At 35.2% G+C, this 14364-nt stretch overlaps 1 protein-coding gene across 3 annotated transcripts in view; it reads right to left on the minus strand.

Annotated features, from left to right (window-relative positions):
- Positions 1 to 14364, minus strand: part of PMS1 (PMS1 homolog 1, mismatch repair system component) — a 76691-nt gene that overhangs the window by 26191 nt on the left and 36136 nt on the right. For all 3 annotated transcript variants that reach the window (XM_028123390.2, XM_028123368.2, XM_028123378.2), the window contains one exon: positions 4601 to 4717. In XM_028123390.2, coding sequence (XP_027979191.1) covers positions 4601 to 4717 — 117 coding nt within the window. The remainder of the gene's footprint in view (positions 1 to 4600; positions 4718 to 14364) is intronic.

Raw genomic sequence — 14364 nt, forward strand, 5'->3', positions numbered from 1 at the left:
ATAGAGCAATATGAAAAGAACTTTGAAATTAGTACATGTACCATGCTTTCAAAAGAGTAAAGTTACATCCATTATTAAAAAAACCAGATGATAAAAAATTCAAGACTCATAAGCTATAAACAAGTTTAGAAGAGAATAGGAAAATGAATTAATTCTGAATTCTGGAAATGTACAGTTTTGGGAATAAAAATCAGGCAGCATTGAGGAATTTACCCAGAACCTGCAATGGAAAAATGCAGAAATAAAAATATCAAGAGAAGATAGATGTCAAAAAACAAAACAAAAAACAAACATGAAACAAAATAAAATTTGAGGAGTTCCCTTAAGCTAACAAAGCCACATTGGGAAATTCCTAATAAATCCCATCACAGCAGTGATTCAGCTGGGATCACCATCCATAATTAAGAGATTCTCCAACAGGAAGTGGTTGTAGTTAAAGACAGAGACCCTCAACATTATGGGAAGAGATATATAAAGATTCTCTATATCCAAGGTTCCCAATGACAAATGCATCTGCCATCCCAGTACAGTGAAGGGGTCTTGGCCAAGTTTCAAGGTCTGAAGGTATGTAATGGGGATAGAAGTGAGGTGAGATGGGGCAACTATTAGCAGTTGGCAAACAACTTAAGATTGCTTTTGGACAGGAACGAGAAGGGGTCAAAGAAACTCTGATATAGGACAACCCTCCTTACAAGCCCAGAAAATGGAGTGGTGATGTGGAGCTCCTGGCAACATAAGTACAACACCCATTTAGATACACAGTACATAAACAGAAGAGGGATTTGGTTCTATGATCACTCTCACTAGAGACACACTCAAAAGTTTATCATTCTGACAACCCATGGAACTGGAACTATTCAGCAACACATGCTTTCCAAATTCCTAAATTACTCTGTGCAAGGATAACCACATTAAGGTATAGCAAAAGTTTTGATATCTATGATAGATTACCAGCAGCCCTCACACAATTCTATCTCAAGGGAAAATTTAAAAATCAGTGGGCAAACATAGATCTGGCAACACATCTCAATACAGATCACAGAAAAAAATTCCCATTGGGAAAATGATTTAACAGGATAGTTCCAATCACACACAAAATCATAACTGACCAAGGTCTAAATCGGTGTTTTTCATACTTGAATGGGCACCTGGGGGCCTTGTTAAAATACAGATCCTGATTCCCTATGTCTGAGATGAGGCCTGAGATCCTTCGTTTCTAACAAGCATACAGGTAATGCTGCTGGTCTTCAAACCAAACTATGACAGCTAGAATACCTAGAGCACAATACCAGAGATATCAGTCTGGATCTCCTGTCATAAGCTTCCTGGGTTACCAGTGTAGGCAACAAAGTCCCATGAAACCACAAGGGACCTGGGAGAATTTACTGTCCCAAGACAGTACTTTTATTATCCCAAGTCAGCCACCATAACAAGTCTAAGGTGGCACCATGGTATATTGAAACTACTGAACAACTATTAAGGGAGCTCTGAAAAACAGGACGTATGGCACTATAGTGCCACTGTTTGGCACTACAGTTGGCCCCTAAGGCTGGCCTGAATTGTTCCTCAGGCAGAGAGAACATCAACTGAGCACAAGCTCCTATCCAAGAATAATAAAATGATAATAATTAAGAACTTAATACTGTAAGCAGAATAGAAGAACTAGTAGCAGAAAAGAGATTTCAACAAATTATAAAAAAAGAAGAGAAGAACAGGGGCCCCTGGGCGACTCAGATGGTTAAGCATCTGCTTAGGTCATGATCCCAGGGTCCTGGGATCGAGCCCCACATCGGGCTCCTGGCTCAGCGGGGAGCCTGCTTCTCCCTCTGCCTCTCCCCCTATTCATGCTCTCTCTGTGTCTCAAATGAATAAATAAAAATCTTTAAGAAAAAAAAAAAGAGAGAGAAGAGGAGAGAAACCAACTGTCCAGCAGAACAGAGAGCCTTCAGGCTTAAAATGTGCAGACAAGCAAAAACAAGCAGATTCTATTTTACGGACTCTTCTATTAAGAAACTGAATAAGGATAATCTGTCATGAACCAATTACAATTATCTAATTTTGTGCAAGGAAGAAAAAAAGAAAAAGAGGAAGGGAAGGAACGGGATCGTGGGGGGCGAGGAAAAAGATGAAATGAATTTCCTGAGAACTAGAGCAGTGAGTAAGGGTGCAGTGTGCTAAGCCCCTACCCCATGATGGCACCTGTGATTCCCCCAGACCGTGGGAATAGGACCAGGATTTTGATTAATACTCAAGTGAAGCCTGACACTCAATAAGGCCAGGCACAAACACTGAGTTCCCAATTAGACTTCTATTCACAGAAAAAGATGGCTTGGAGGAAAAAGACCTGAAAAGCAAAACAAAACTGACCTCCTAAAAAAGAGATAATTTAAGGAACAAATAATTTAAAAACAGAAATAAAACTTAGTATCTCTAGAGAGATTCAAGATTTTGTATCATAAGACAACAATATGAAGTTGTAAAAAAGCAGTAAAATTTGAAAACTCTCTTGGAGGGGTGCCTGGGTGGCTCAGTCAGTTGATTGAGAGTCTGACTTTTGATTTCGACTCATGATCTCAGGGTCATGGGATCAAGTCCCGCATCAGGCTCCGTGCTGGGCATAGAGCCTGCTTGGGATTCTTTCTCTCTCTCTCCCTCTGCCCTCCCCACCCTTGTTCTCTCTCTAAAAAAAAATTTAAAAAATGCTCTTGGAAATTAAACATAGAACATTCAAAAAAATCTGGAAGGGCTAAAAGAGAGTCAGACATCTCTAAAAACTTAGAGAAAAAGGAAAAGATACAAAACTTGAGAAAAACAGTAAGAGAGAAGTAACAGAAGGTCCTAAATCAACAATAATGAGTTTCATTAAAAGAGAAAAATGATCAAAGTTATGACAGATGGAAGTACATAACCCAGAGATGAAAAAGAAATGAATTTTCAGATTCAAAAGGTCTCACAAGTGCTCAGCATAATAGGCAAATGAGTAATAAAAGACACACATCTAGAGACATTCTTGAAAAACTGAGGAACAGAGACCACAGAAAGATCATAAGAACATTGAGGAAGAAAAATACTTATCAGCTAGAAAGAAAGAACTAGAATGAATTCATCTTCCCATCAGCAACAATGGGCGGTCAAAGGTACTCAACGTCTTCAAAGTTCTGAAAAACTATTTTCAATCTAGAATTCTAGATCTACCAGACTAGAGAGAGAAAGTCAACAAGTGAAAGTGCAAAATAAAGTCATTCTCGTACATAAAAGTCTACCTCTCACGTCCCCTTTCTGTGGTAGTTAACTAAAGATGTACATGAAAAAAATGAGAATTAATACTAAGAAAGAGGAAGGTATGGGATATATGAAATAATGGAAACACCTAGTATTCTTATGAAAAAAAATTCCAGGATGGGAGCTGTGTAGAATGCCTGACAGGCAATCAGTCCAAATAAGAAATTAGGTTCTAAATCTAATGCTTTAAAAAAAATGGAATAGAATAAATGACTAGCTATAGCTAGAATAAGTAAAAGAGATGGATTTAATTGCTGACATATGAAGAAAATTTCTTCACTTGAAAAAAGGGAAAAAAAAAAACACCAAAACCCAAACCTTGGAAAACTCAGAAAAAGCAAAAACTGTGTAAGTCCATATATAAGCAAATTTTGAGCCAGTGATAGGAGAACAAGAAAGGAGACTCCATTTAATTGGGACAATAGAAATATTCTCATTTGTATAAAATGGACACATAACATGGATTTTTAGGAAATGTAATCCCAGCACAATACTTGGCTTTGCATTGAAAATTATTTTTAGTCATACAGTATACTCCAAATAAGTTTTCAACTTTCAGAATCAATTTTCAAACAAAAGATGGAGACTTAAAAATGGTTGCAAAAGACAAGTTATTAAGCTTGATAACATAAAAGTAGAGCTGACATGACTGAGAGAGGGAAGAGCAAGTAAAAGAGTGGAAGTGTTCATAATTCGTAACCTCATCTAGCATTATAGGAACTCAAGAAGCACTGAAGCTGAGAGATCAAGAAAAGGAAGCTGGAGTACATATTTAGAATGATAAAGGGAAAACAAAGGTAAGAAAGCTCAACTCTTCTTTATCTTTTTAACATTTTTTAAAAAAGATTTATTTATTTGAGAGAGAGCGAGTGAGACTGGGTGGAGGAGCAGAGGAAGAGGGAGAGAATCTCAAGCAGATTCCCTGCTAAGTGCAGAGCCCAGTGTGGGGCTCAATCTCACGACCCTGAGATCACAAGCTGAGCTGAAATCAAGAGTAGGATGCTTAACCGACTGAGCCACCCAGGTGCCCCCACTCTTCTTCTTTCATAGAGAAAAGTAAATAGATAAGATCCTTTACTGAAAATCATTATAAAAAAATAACGTAGCCACAATGTTTAAAATTAAAAACAAATAGAAAAAACAGGAAGTAGGGCTGGGGAGAGAGGGTTAATATAAGCTGTAAATGTATTTTTTTTACCCTATACATATAATTAAAGTGTTATAAGAAAAACTTCTTGCCACCCCAAACCCCAAAAGAAAAATACTTTGACAGTTTCATTGGTAAACCAGAATTATTTAAGAACATTTTGTTGTATACCTGAGACTCTTCAGAGTGGTACTGAAAGGATTCCATATTGCCCATAACGGCAGTCCCCAGAACAGACATGAGAGCCATCTTATGATCAGATACTCTAGTTTTCTGCCAAATAACTGCCTAGGAACAAAAAGACACAGACAACTTTTAACACAGTTTAGACTTACTAAACTCAAATACTTACCCCATTTATTTCTGTATTTAGCATTCATCCCCAGCTTATAATTTCAGTATCATTTAGAAGAGATGCATGGGCTATAAAGTCAGAACTCTGGTTCTGAATTTTATCAACTGTATGTGTTGTTATAAAATCTATTTAACTTACCCTAACCTCAGTTTTCTCCTCTCTACAAGATGACTAAGAATATTTATCTCCCAGAGTTGATGAAAGATGAAAATATACAATGCAGGCAAACACATAGGACAGTGCCTAATCCTAAACTTTATGTATACCTCAGAGTATATTTAAATTAAATTGTTACTCCCAGTAAGGTATTACTGTTTTATTGAGGATGGACAACTAGGCTAAAAGATTTCTATAAATAAACTGGTGTAAAAATTTGGGATAATGCATGCTCTTTAAAATTATCTTTGTGATTACCTTGTACATATAGACCACTTAAAAAAGCTAACTGTACCTCATAGACATAAAAAAGCTAAATGATGCGCTTGGATTTTTTTCACCGGAAATATGTAGTAGGGTAGTTTAAAAGAATCATGGTCCAGAAAGACTGGACCAAAGTTTGTGAAGTGCACCATCAGGTACGATATATTGCAATTTGTTCAGTTAACAAGGTCCAATCATAGTGAAACTCTTAAGAAACACAGACATAATTTGTTCATTAACAAATATTCACCTGGCACCCCCTAAATCCTGAGAAAAATTTGTAAAGTACATGGGAGAAAACATCAACATTCAAGAGACTTGAAAGAGGAAGAAAAGGCTGAAAAGGAGCAGTGGACACAAGAGGCAGGTAAAGCTATAGGACAGTATGGTACACAGAACAAGAAAATTTTTTAAGAAGAAAGTAGTCATACAAGACCAATGTCAAGAGACCAAGGTAGGTACAGAGATATGGCCACAGGATTTAGCAATCAGAAGAGTGTGAGCAGTTCTAGGGAAGGAGAGTAAACGAGGCCAAATTTCAATTACTGAATAGTGATTATACTGAGAACATAAAAAAAAGGAACCTAGACAGCATTTCAGAAAGTTTCACTGTAAAGTGAAAGCAGATAGAGCAATAACTAGAGGCAGGTGTGGATCAAGGGTGGGTCTTAATATGACACACTTGAACTGGAAGCAGTGAAGAAAGATAAGTAGGTTTGTAGATTCAATGACTAGAGGTTAAGGAAGTTCCTTTCTATGTTTTCCCTGTAATGTACAAAAGTTGTATTTGTTGTGAGTGAAAAGACAGTGATTTAAATATCTGATTGTAGAGAAGGTGAGAGGGTGAGAGAGAGAGAGAGAGAGAGAGAGAGAGAGAGACTCTGACTAGACCAGACTAGACCAAAGGATTCTGGCCAAATGAGCTCCTTAATATGACCAGGAAACTATACAGGCAATTTGAAGTACTAAGAATATTATATATAATAAAATGAAAAGTGAAGTAAATGGATTCATGTTGTCCTCTAAATGGCATGTTGGGGGATAGCAGTGAAGGGAAGTGTCCTTCTGGACACGGCAATTGCACTGACTCTGCATGTTGATGTGTATCATCTGTAAACCACTCTGTTTTTAGAATCTTAAAGACAAACCTGCTTAGGAAAACAGAGATACTATAACTACTCAATAAGAAAAATTACCTGAAATTTAGTGTAACAGGAAAACCTTTTACCTATTCCCAGGGTTTTATTAATACTAATCAAATAAGAATTATGACTATTTTAGAAACCACTGTTAATTTTCACAACTTTTTCACATAGGTATTATTATCTCATTATACAGAGGAGGAAACTGAAGCTCAGACTGACTGATTTACCCAAAGAAACTTAGATAGGTAGGTCATGGAACCATGATTTATACCCCATCTTTTTGGCTCCAAACTTACTATTTTTACTCTGCTAATATCCAAAGACAGTAATAAGTTAGAGCCAACACCAGACCCTAACTGAGAATTCTCAAAGACAAATGCATTTTCATGTATGATTACCCTCCATGGCCATGTGATACACTCTCTACTCTCTAATTAACTTGAGGGTATTAATGCATTCTCAATCCAAAATTATTTTTAATCTATTCATTTAAAAAAAATAAATTGGGGTCCCCAAATCAAAGAAGCCACACCAGAATAACAGAAGTTACATCATAACAGAGCTACGATCCTAGCATCCCAAAATCAGAATATTTTTGAGTTCAGTTGTCAGTACCAGCCTTAATCTTATTATACAGATTCTTATACCTAAGGATTCCTAAATTTCCATTAATTTTCATTCATTAATATTCATATAAATACAGTTGTGCAGTAATTAGGACCAAAGTGCACAGCAAAATGACACAATTAGGAAAACAATTCAGATATTGTTCCATCCGAAATTTCACCTTTCCACTATTATCTATTGCTTTGAAAATGATCTGAATTAGAAAAAATAAAGTACATGAAGAAATCAAAGTATAAAAATAAATTGTAAATAATTAAAAAACTGAGGTATATGTTCAATGTGTATATTTCCTCTCTTTTTTAAATTTTATTTATTTATTTGAGAGAGACACCACAGAGTACTTACCGTACCACAAGTTACTTTAAACACGGAACAGCTGAGTACTAACAATTTATTCATGAAAAGTTTCTCTCTTTAAAGCTATGCTACATCTCTGATACAAACATGTAAATATATTTAAAGTAAGGAGTCAAGAAAACTTTCAAGAAAACTAATGTTTTAAAATTCCAAAATCTCCTGCACTTGATAACAGATATAAAGCCTGGGTTAGTTCTAATGTAAACATCATATTATTTTAGTTTACATTAGAGTGTTGCCTCAGGTGATGCCTAAAGACATAAATCTTAGCTGCTGATTAATGCAAAGATGTTATTTCACTGCCTAACCTGCTGAGTAGCTAGTGCACAGAATTGTAAAAAGATCACTTGAAGAAATGGGTTCTAAAAAAGCTGTCAAACATGAGAATCATTAAATGAGGAATTTCATTTTTAAGTAAATACTGGTAAGAGTTCTAGAACATTATTTCACAGTAGGCAATTACTGCATCAGATCAAGGGGGGTAATTTAGGAGGGTTTTCTAAATTAGTTACAGTTGGGACAGCAGCAAATGATTACAGAGATCTGCCAAGTTAAATCTTCACTATTGCTCAGGCAACTAAAATTCACTCTCAAAACAGCACCCATTATTGAAATAATGGATTAAAATTTTTAAAAATATGGTAATTAAAAATTAAAGATCTTTATTTTTAAAAAAACATAATTTTTAAATACTGTATTTACTACAGCAAATAGTTGTTCGTTTGCTTTTTCTACCATTTCATCAATTCTATATTATTTTCTAAAACAGAGATTTTCTTTTCACTTCCTAAAGTTTTGCATATATTTTGCCCTAAGGCAGAACTCTTAACATGCTAAAAATACATGCACATACCCCCATATGTTTTCTATCTAGGTCACACAAAGTTGGAGCATCTGGATGTGCCAAGTAAGAATCTGACTCTAGTCAGTATGATGACAGTGCAAAAACCCCTCAATAAAAAATATATTATTATATGCACACCAAATAATTGATTGACATTAGCCAAATATATCTTGCCACTCTCCCTACTTCATTGACATATACTATATGAAGGAAATGATCAGACGAGAATGTATTCAGTATTAAATTAGTAAATCTCAATTGTGAAGGCAATTTGTGATAGCAGGAAAGAGGAGGTTGCACACAGATGATATAGAATTAACTAAAAAGTGCAGTGCTACTAAGACTGCCTGAACACAGGTGACTCCTTCTAGAAGCTGTAATAAAAAAATATATATATTGGCCCAGAATGCAATCAAACCTTTCATACAAATTATATGCACAAATATACTAATTGGTTCACATCTGAATTTCTTTTAAAAAAACTTTATTTCCATTACAATATCATTACTGTTATTAAAAGAATATCACATTCTATTAACATAGGCATTCATATGATTTGATTCTTGCTAAGCAGACTCAGACTTTTAAAAAGGATTCTATCTTGGTAAAAGTTATTCAGCACAATTCTGAATTTAATATCTCTTATCCCTACTTTTACTCAGCTTAAATATCTCTTATTTTATATTCATTTTTTGAAATAGAGTATACATAATTACTTTTCCTGAAGATTGCAAAGAAATTAGTAATAGTAACTTCACCTATGGGAGAGGAAACTTATAGGAACTAGGTAGATAGACAAAAATGAGAGTAATTTTTTTCACTCTACCTTTTCATACTTTTTGGTTTTTCACCCCTATAAAGATATGATTTATATAAAAATTTAAAAACATAAAGTTAATTTTTACATAACTTTCAAAGGGAGATTGTAGATACTCTTTGTGGTCTTTAAAACAAGAAAGATTATTTCCAAGACTGGATTAACCTTATCAGAAATGTTTTTCTTGTCTAGACCCTCTTCTCCATGCTCTGTGCAACTGCCTTGATTACTGAACCAGCTACTTGTATTATACAACCACTAAATATAATTTGGCCCACCCTCCAACTGCAATGAGAATTATCTTATTTTGTTAGTCTCCTAATGAAATGTTCGTTCACAACCTCCTTAGGGGCTTCCTTGGTTAATCTGAAACTGGCTCCTGTAGGTAGAAGGCAGGAAGAGACCAAAGAAAGAGGCCAACCACTCCAGATTGGTAGGTGGTGGTTTTAATAAGCAAGGGAACTTATGAGGCTTATGAGGTCTTGGGTGGCCGCAAGGTTAAGTAGATCTCTGCACCCACCCTCCTGAATTTTAAATGTCTATATAAGGCCTTAACTGGGTTGTCTCACACAATGTCCAGATGGTCTCAACAACACTTTACTCTCTCAAGGCTATGTCCTTGGAACAGCTCCCACTGTGGGAACGGTAGACAGAGCAGGCACTGGGGCAGAGGGGGAGGAATGGGAAGGCTGTGCTGAGGAGCTACGGATTACCCAGGGTCCAGCTCAAGGGTCAACCGGCGGTCACATCCTCTTAATTACCTCCTCCAACATGAAACTACTTATTTTATTTCCTTTGGCCACATGGCAAGAAGTCCACACTCCCATATAAGGTATACAAGGTCCTTTAGAATCTAGACCCAAGCACCTTTCCAGCCTCATTTTCTATTTTCCTACACCAGCTTAACCTGACCTCTGAGGACTCTTTGGCTTTGCATGTGCTTTTGAATGCCTCTGCTCAACGTCTTTCTCAAAAACCAGTTCTAAGTCTACTTCCTCTGAAAATACCTTTTGAACCTGAGAAGCATTTAATAACTGCCTCCAGATTACTGTCTCAATACTGTTTACAGAAAACCCTTCAGATCAGCCTTTCTGATAAGCTCTTTCATCTTGGAACTCTGAGGCAATCATTACTTCCACCTATATTTAACTTTACAGAAAATGTTAAGTGCAAATCAAGCTGCTATTGCTTTATAACAATATCTCATTTCAGCTTTTCCTCTTTATTCTCACTGAATAGAACACCTTACCTATTAATTTTTTCATGAGATTTTTATTTTCCAAACTTGCTCATACTTCTAAATGAAGCTACCTCAACTATCTCTTCTGAAATGTAACTCCATCCCCCACATGGTTCTCTAGTTGTTCTCTTTTCAGATCAAGACCAATAATGGATAGAAAATCCAGACAGAAGATTAAAGGAACTAGAGGACGTGAACCATACTACAGACCAAACAGACCTAACAGACATATACAGAACAATCCACCCAACAGCAGCAGAATACATATTCTTCTCAAACTCACACAGATCTTTCTCCAGGATAGACCAAGTGTTAAGACAAAACAAATCTTAACAAATTTAAGCAGACTGAAACATGCCAAGGAATTTTTTCTGACCACAATGGAATGAAACTAGAAATCAACAGGAAGTGGAAAATACACAGTATGTAGAAATTAAATAACACACTCTTGAACAACCACTGAATCAAAGAAACAAAAAGAATATTAGAAAATACCTTGAGATAAACAAAAACACAACATACCAAAACTTATGGGCTGCAGTACAAAAAGTACAGTTTATCCACAGCAATAATGCCTACATTAAAAAAGAAAGATGTCAAGCAAACAACCTAACTATACACCTCAAGGAGCTAGAAAAACAACAAACTAAGGCTAAAGTTAACAGAAGGAAGGAAATAAAGATTAGAGCAGAGCAGAAATAAATGAAACAGAAAATAGAAATAGAGCAGAAAAAAAAGACTTGTTTTTTTTGAAAAGAAACAAAATTGACAAACCTTTAGCTAGAATAAGAAAAAAAAAGACCCAAATAAAATTAAAAATGAAGTGATATTACAACTAATGCCACAGAAATAAAAAGAATCATGAGAGACTATATGAACAACTATATGCCAACAAACAGGATAACCGAGAGGGCTCAATTCCTAGAAACATACAACCTACCAAAACTCAATCATGAAGAAAGAAAAAGTCTGAACAGAATTACAACTAGTATAGAGACTGAATCAAAAATCAAAAACCTTTCAACAAAGAAAGCATAGGACCAAATGGCTCACTGAGGAATTCTACCAAACATTTAAGAATTAACACCGATCCTTCACAAACTCTTCCAAAAAACTGAAGGAAGAAAGACTTCAAAACTCATTTTATGAGGCCAGCATTACCCTGCTACCAAAGCCAGACAAGAGCACTGTGAGGAAAGAATACAGGCCAAATCCCTAATGCATATAGATAAAAAAATCCTCAACAGAACACTAGAAACTGAATCCAACAACATATTAAACAGATCATACACCAACGGGATTTATCCCTAGGGTAAAGGAATGGCTCAACATACGCATTGCAATTAATGTGATACACTATATTAACAAAATAAAGGATAAAAGTCACATGATTGTCTTAATGGGTGCAGAAAAAGCATTTGACAAAACTTAACACCCTTTCATGATTAAAAACTCAATTAACTATGAATAGAGGGCAAATAACTCCACACAATAAAAAGCCATCTTTTTGGCTTTTATCCCATTGCAACCATCAAAAAAAAACAAAAAAAAAACAAAAAAAACCTGAAAAGCTTTTTTTAAAGAAAAAAGATCAAGAACAAGACATGGATGCCTATTCTTGCCACTTCTATTCATCATAAAACTGAAAGTCCTAGCTAAAGCAATTAGGCAAAAGAAAGAAATAAAAGGCATCCAAATCAGAAAGGAAGAAGTAAAATTGTCCCTGTTTGTAGATGACATGATCCTCTATATAGAAAACTCTGAAGACTCCATCAAAAAACCGTTAGAAATTCAGTAAAGTTGCAGGATACAAAATCAATATACAAAAAACAGCTATGTTTCTATACACTAACAATGAGCTATCTGAAAAAAAATTAGAAAAACAATCCCATTTACAATAGCACCAAAAAAGAATAAAATACTTAGCAATAAATTTAACTAAAGAGGTGAAAGACCTGTACACTAAAAACTACAAAACACTGATGAAAGAAATCAAAGATGACAAATGAGAAGGCATCCTGCATTCATAGATCAGAAGATTTAATATTATTAAGATGTCCATACTACCCAAAGCGATCTACAAATTCAATGCAATTCCAACCAAACATCCTAATGACATTCTTTGCAGAAATAGAAAAACACAATTCTAAAACTCACGGAAGGAGTTTTAGACCACAAATAGCCAAATCAATCCAGAGATAAAGAACAGAACTGGAGGCATCATACTTCCTAGTTTCAAAATATATTACAAAGTTACAGTAAGCAAAAACAGTATGGTACTGGCATAAAGATATATATAAAGGCCAATGGAAAAGAATAGAGAGCCCAGAAATAAATCCATGCATATATGGTCAACTGATGTCTGACAAGGGTGTCAAGAATACACAATGGGGAAAGAAGAGTCTCTGCAACCAACAGTGCTGGGAAAATGATATCCATAAACAAAAGAATGAAATTGGACCCTTATCTTACATCATACACAGAAATCAACTAAAAATGGATTAAAGATTTAAATACAAGATCTAAAATTGTAAAACTCCTAAAAGAGAAAAGTTTCATGACACTGATTTTGGCAATGATTTCTTTGATATTACACCAAAAGCACAAGCAACAAAAGAAAAATAGACAAAGGGACTACATCAAACTAAAATGCTTCCGCACAGCTAAGGAAGCTATCAACAGAATGAAAAGCCAACCCATGGGATGGTAGAAAACATGTGCAAAGCATATATCTGATGGTTAATTCCAAAGTATATAAGGCATTCCTAAAACTATTAAAAACACTAGTAACACAAATAAAAAATGGGCTAAGAACTTGACAGACATTTCTCCAAAGAATATAAATGGCTAACAGATATGTGAAAAAACATTCAATTTCACTAATCATCAGGTAAACGCATAACAAAACCACACTAAAAGTCACCTCACACCTATAAGGATGGCTATTAGCAAAAAAAGAAAAGACAAATACTGGGGAAAACGTGGAGAAACTGGAACCCTTGTATAGTATTCATGGGAATGCAAATACTTGAAAATAGTATGGAGGTACCTCAAAATATTAAAAATAGAATACCATATGATCTAGCAATCCAGCCTCATGCCAGAATATTTATTCAAAGGAACTGAAAGGCTCTGAAAGAGATATATTAGCACTCCCATGTTCATTGCAGCACTATTTAAAATAGTCAAGATGTGTGAACAACTTAAATGTCCACTGATGGATCAATTGTTAAAGAAAATGTAGCATATACATTTGACAGAATATGATTCAGCCTTAAAAAATAAATTCTACAATTTTTGACAACATGGATGAATCTTAAGGATATTATGCCAAGTAAAATAAGCCAGTCACAGAAAGACAAATATTACATGATTCCATTTACAGGAGGTATTTATTTATTTTTATTTTTAAAAAATTTTTTTTACATATATCATCTTTTTTTAAATTTTATTTATTTGTTCATGAGAGACAGAGAGAGAGAGAGGAAGAGGGAGAAGCAGGCTCCCCAAGGGGCAGGGAGCCCGATGCGGGACTCGATCCTAGGACCCTGGGATCATGACCTGAGCTGAAGGCAGCAGACACTTAACCATCTGAGCCAACCCAGGCGCCCTACAGGAGGTATTTAAAATAATTAAATTCATAGAACCAAAAATTGGAATGGTAGTTATCCAGGGGATGAGGGAGGGGGATATTTATCAATATCATTCAATAATCAACAAGTTTCCATTATTCTTTTCATCTGTTTAAATGTTCATACACTTTCACATCTCCCTCACTTATACTGTAAGCTCCTATCACATACTTATTTCACAGGCCATCACATAATTATTCCATAGCACCTACTCAAAGCTCTGTATTTAGTAGTTGTGGAAAAGCTACAGCAAAGGAGAATGAACGTTACAATAAAGTCTAAGAGATCTGAACTTCAGCTCATCTTACGCTACATTAAACATTTAAGTTATTGGGCAATGCACTAAAACTCCGGATCACATGAAGATAAAATGGGAAGGGATTAGAATAAAAAATACTCTACTTGCTAAAAGGTTTGGGACAGAACAAAAAAAGATTTTCAGCTGTCTTTTCCAGATGTAAAGATCTAGGAATCTGGGAGGTATAAATTCTTATTATT

The sequence above is a fragment of the Eumetopias jubatus genome, unplaced genomic scaffold (assembly GCF_037043125.1).
Source record: "Eumetopias jubatus isolate StellerSeaLion01/CBP00866 unplaced genomic scaffold, mEumJub1_p1.0 scaffold_3, whole genome shotgun sequence".
In the NCBI taxonomy this organism is placed as follows: Eukaryota; Metazoa; Chordata; class Mammalia; order Carnivora; family Otariidae; genus Eumetopias; species Eumetopias jubatus.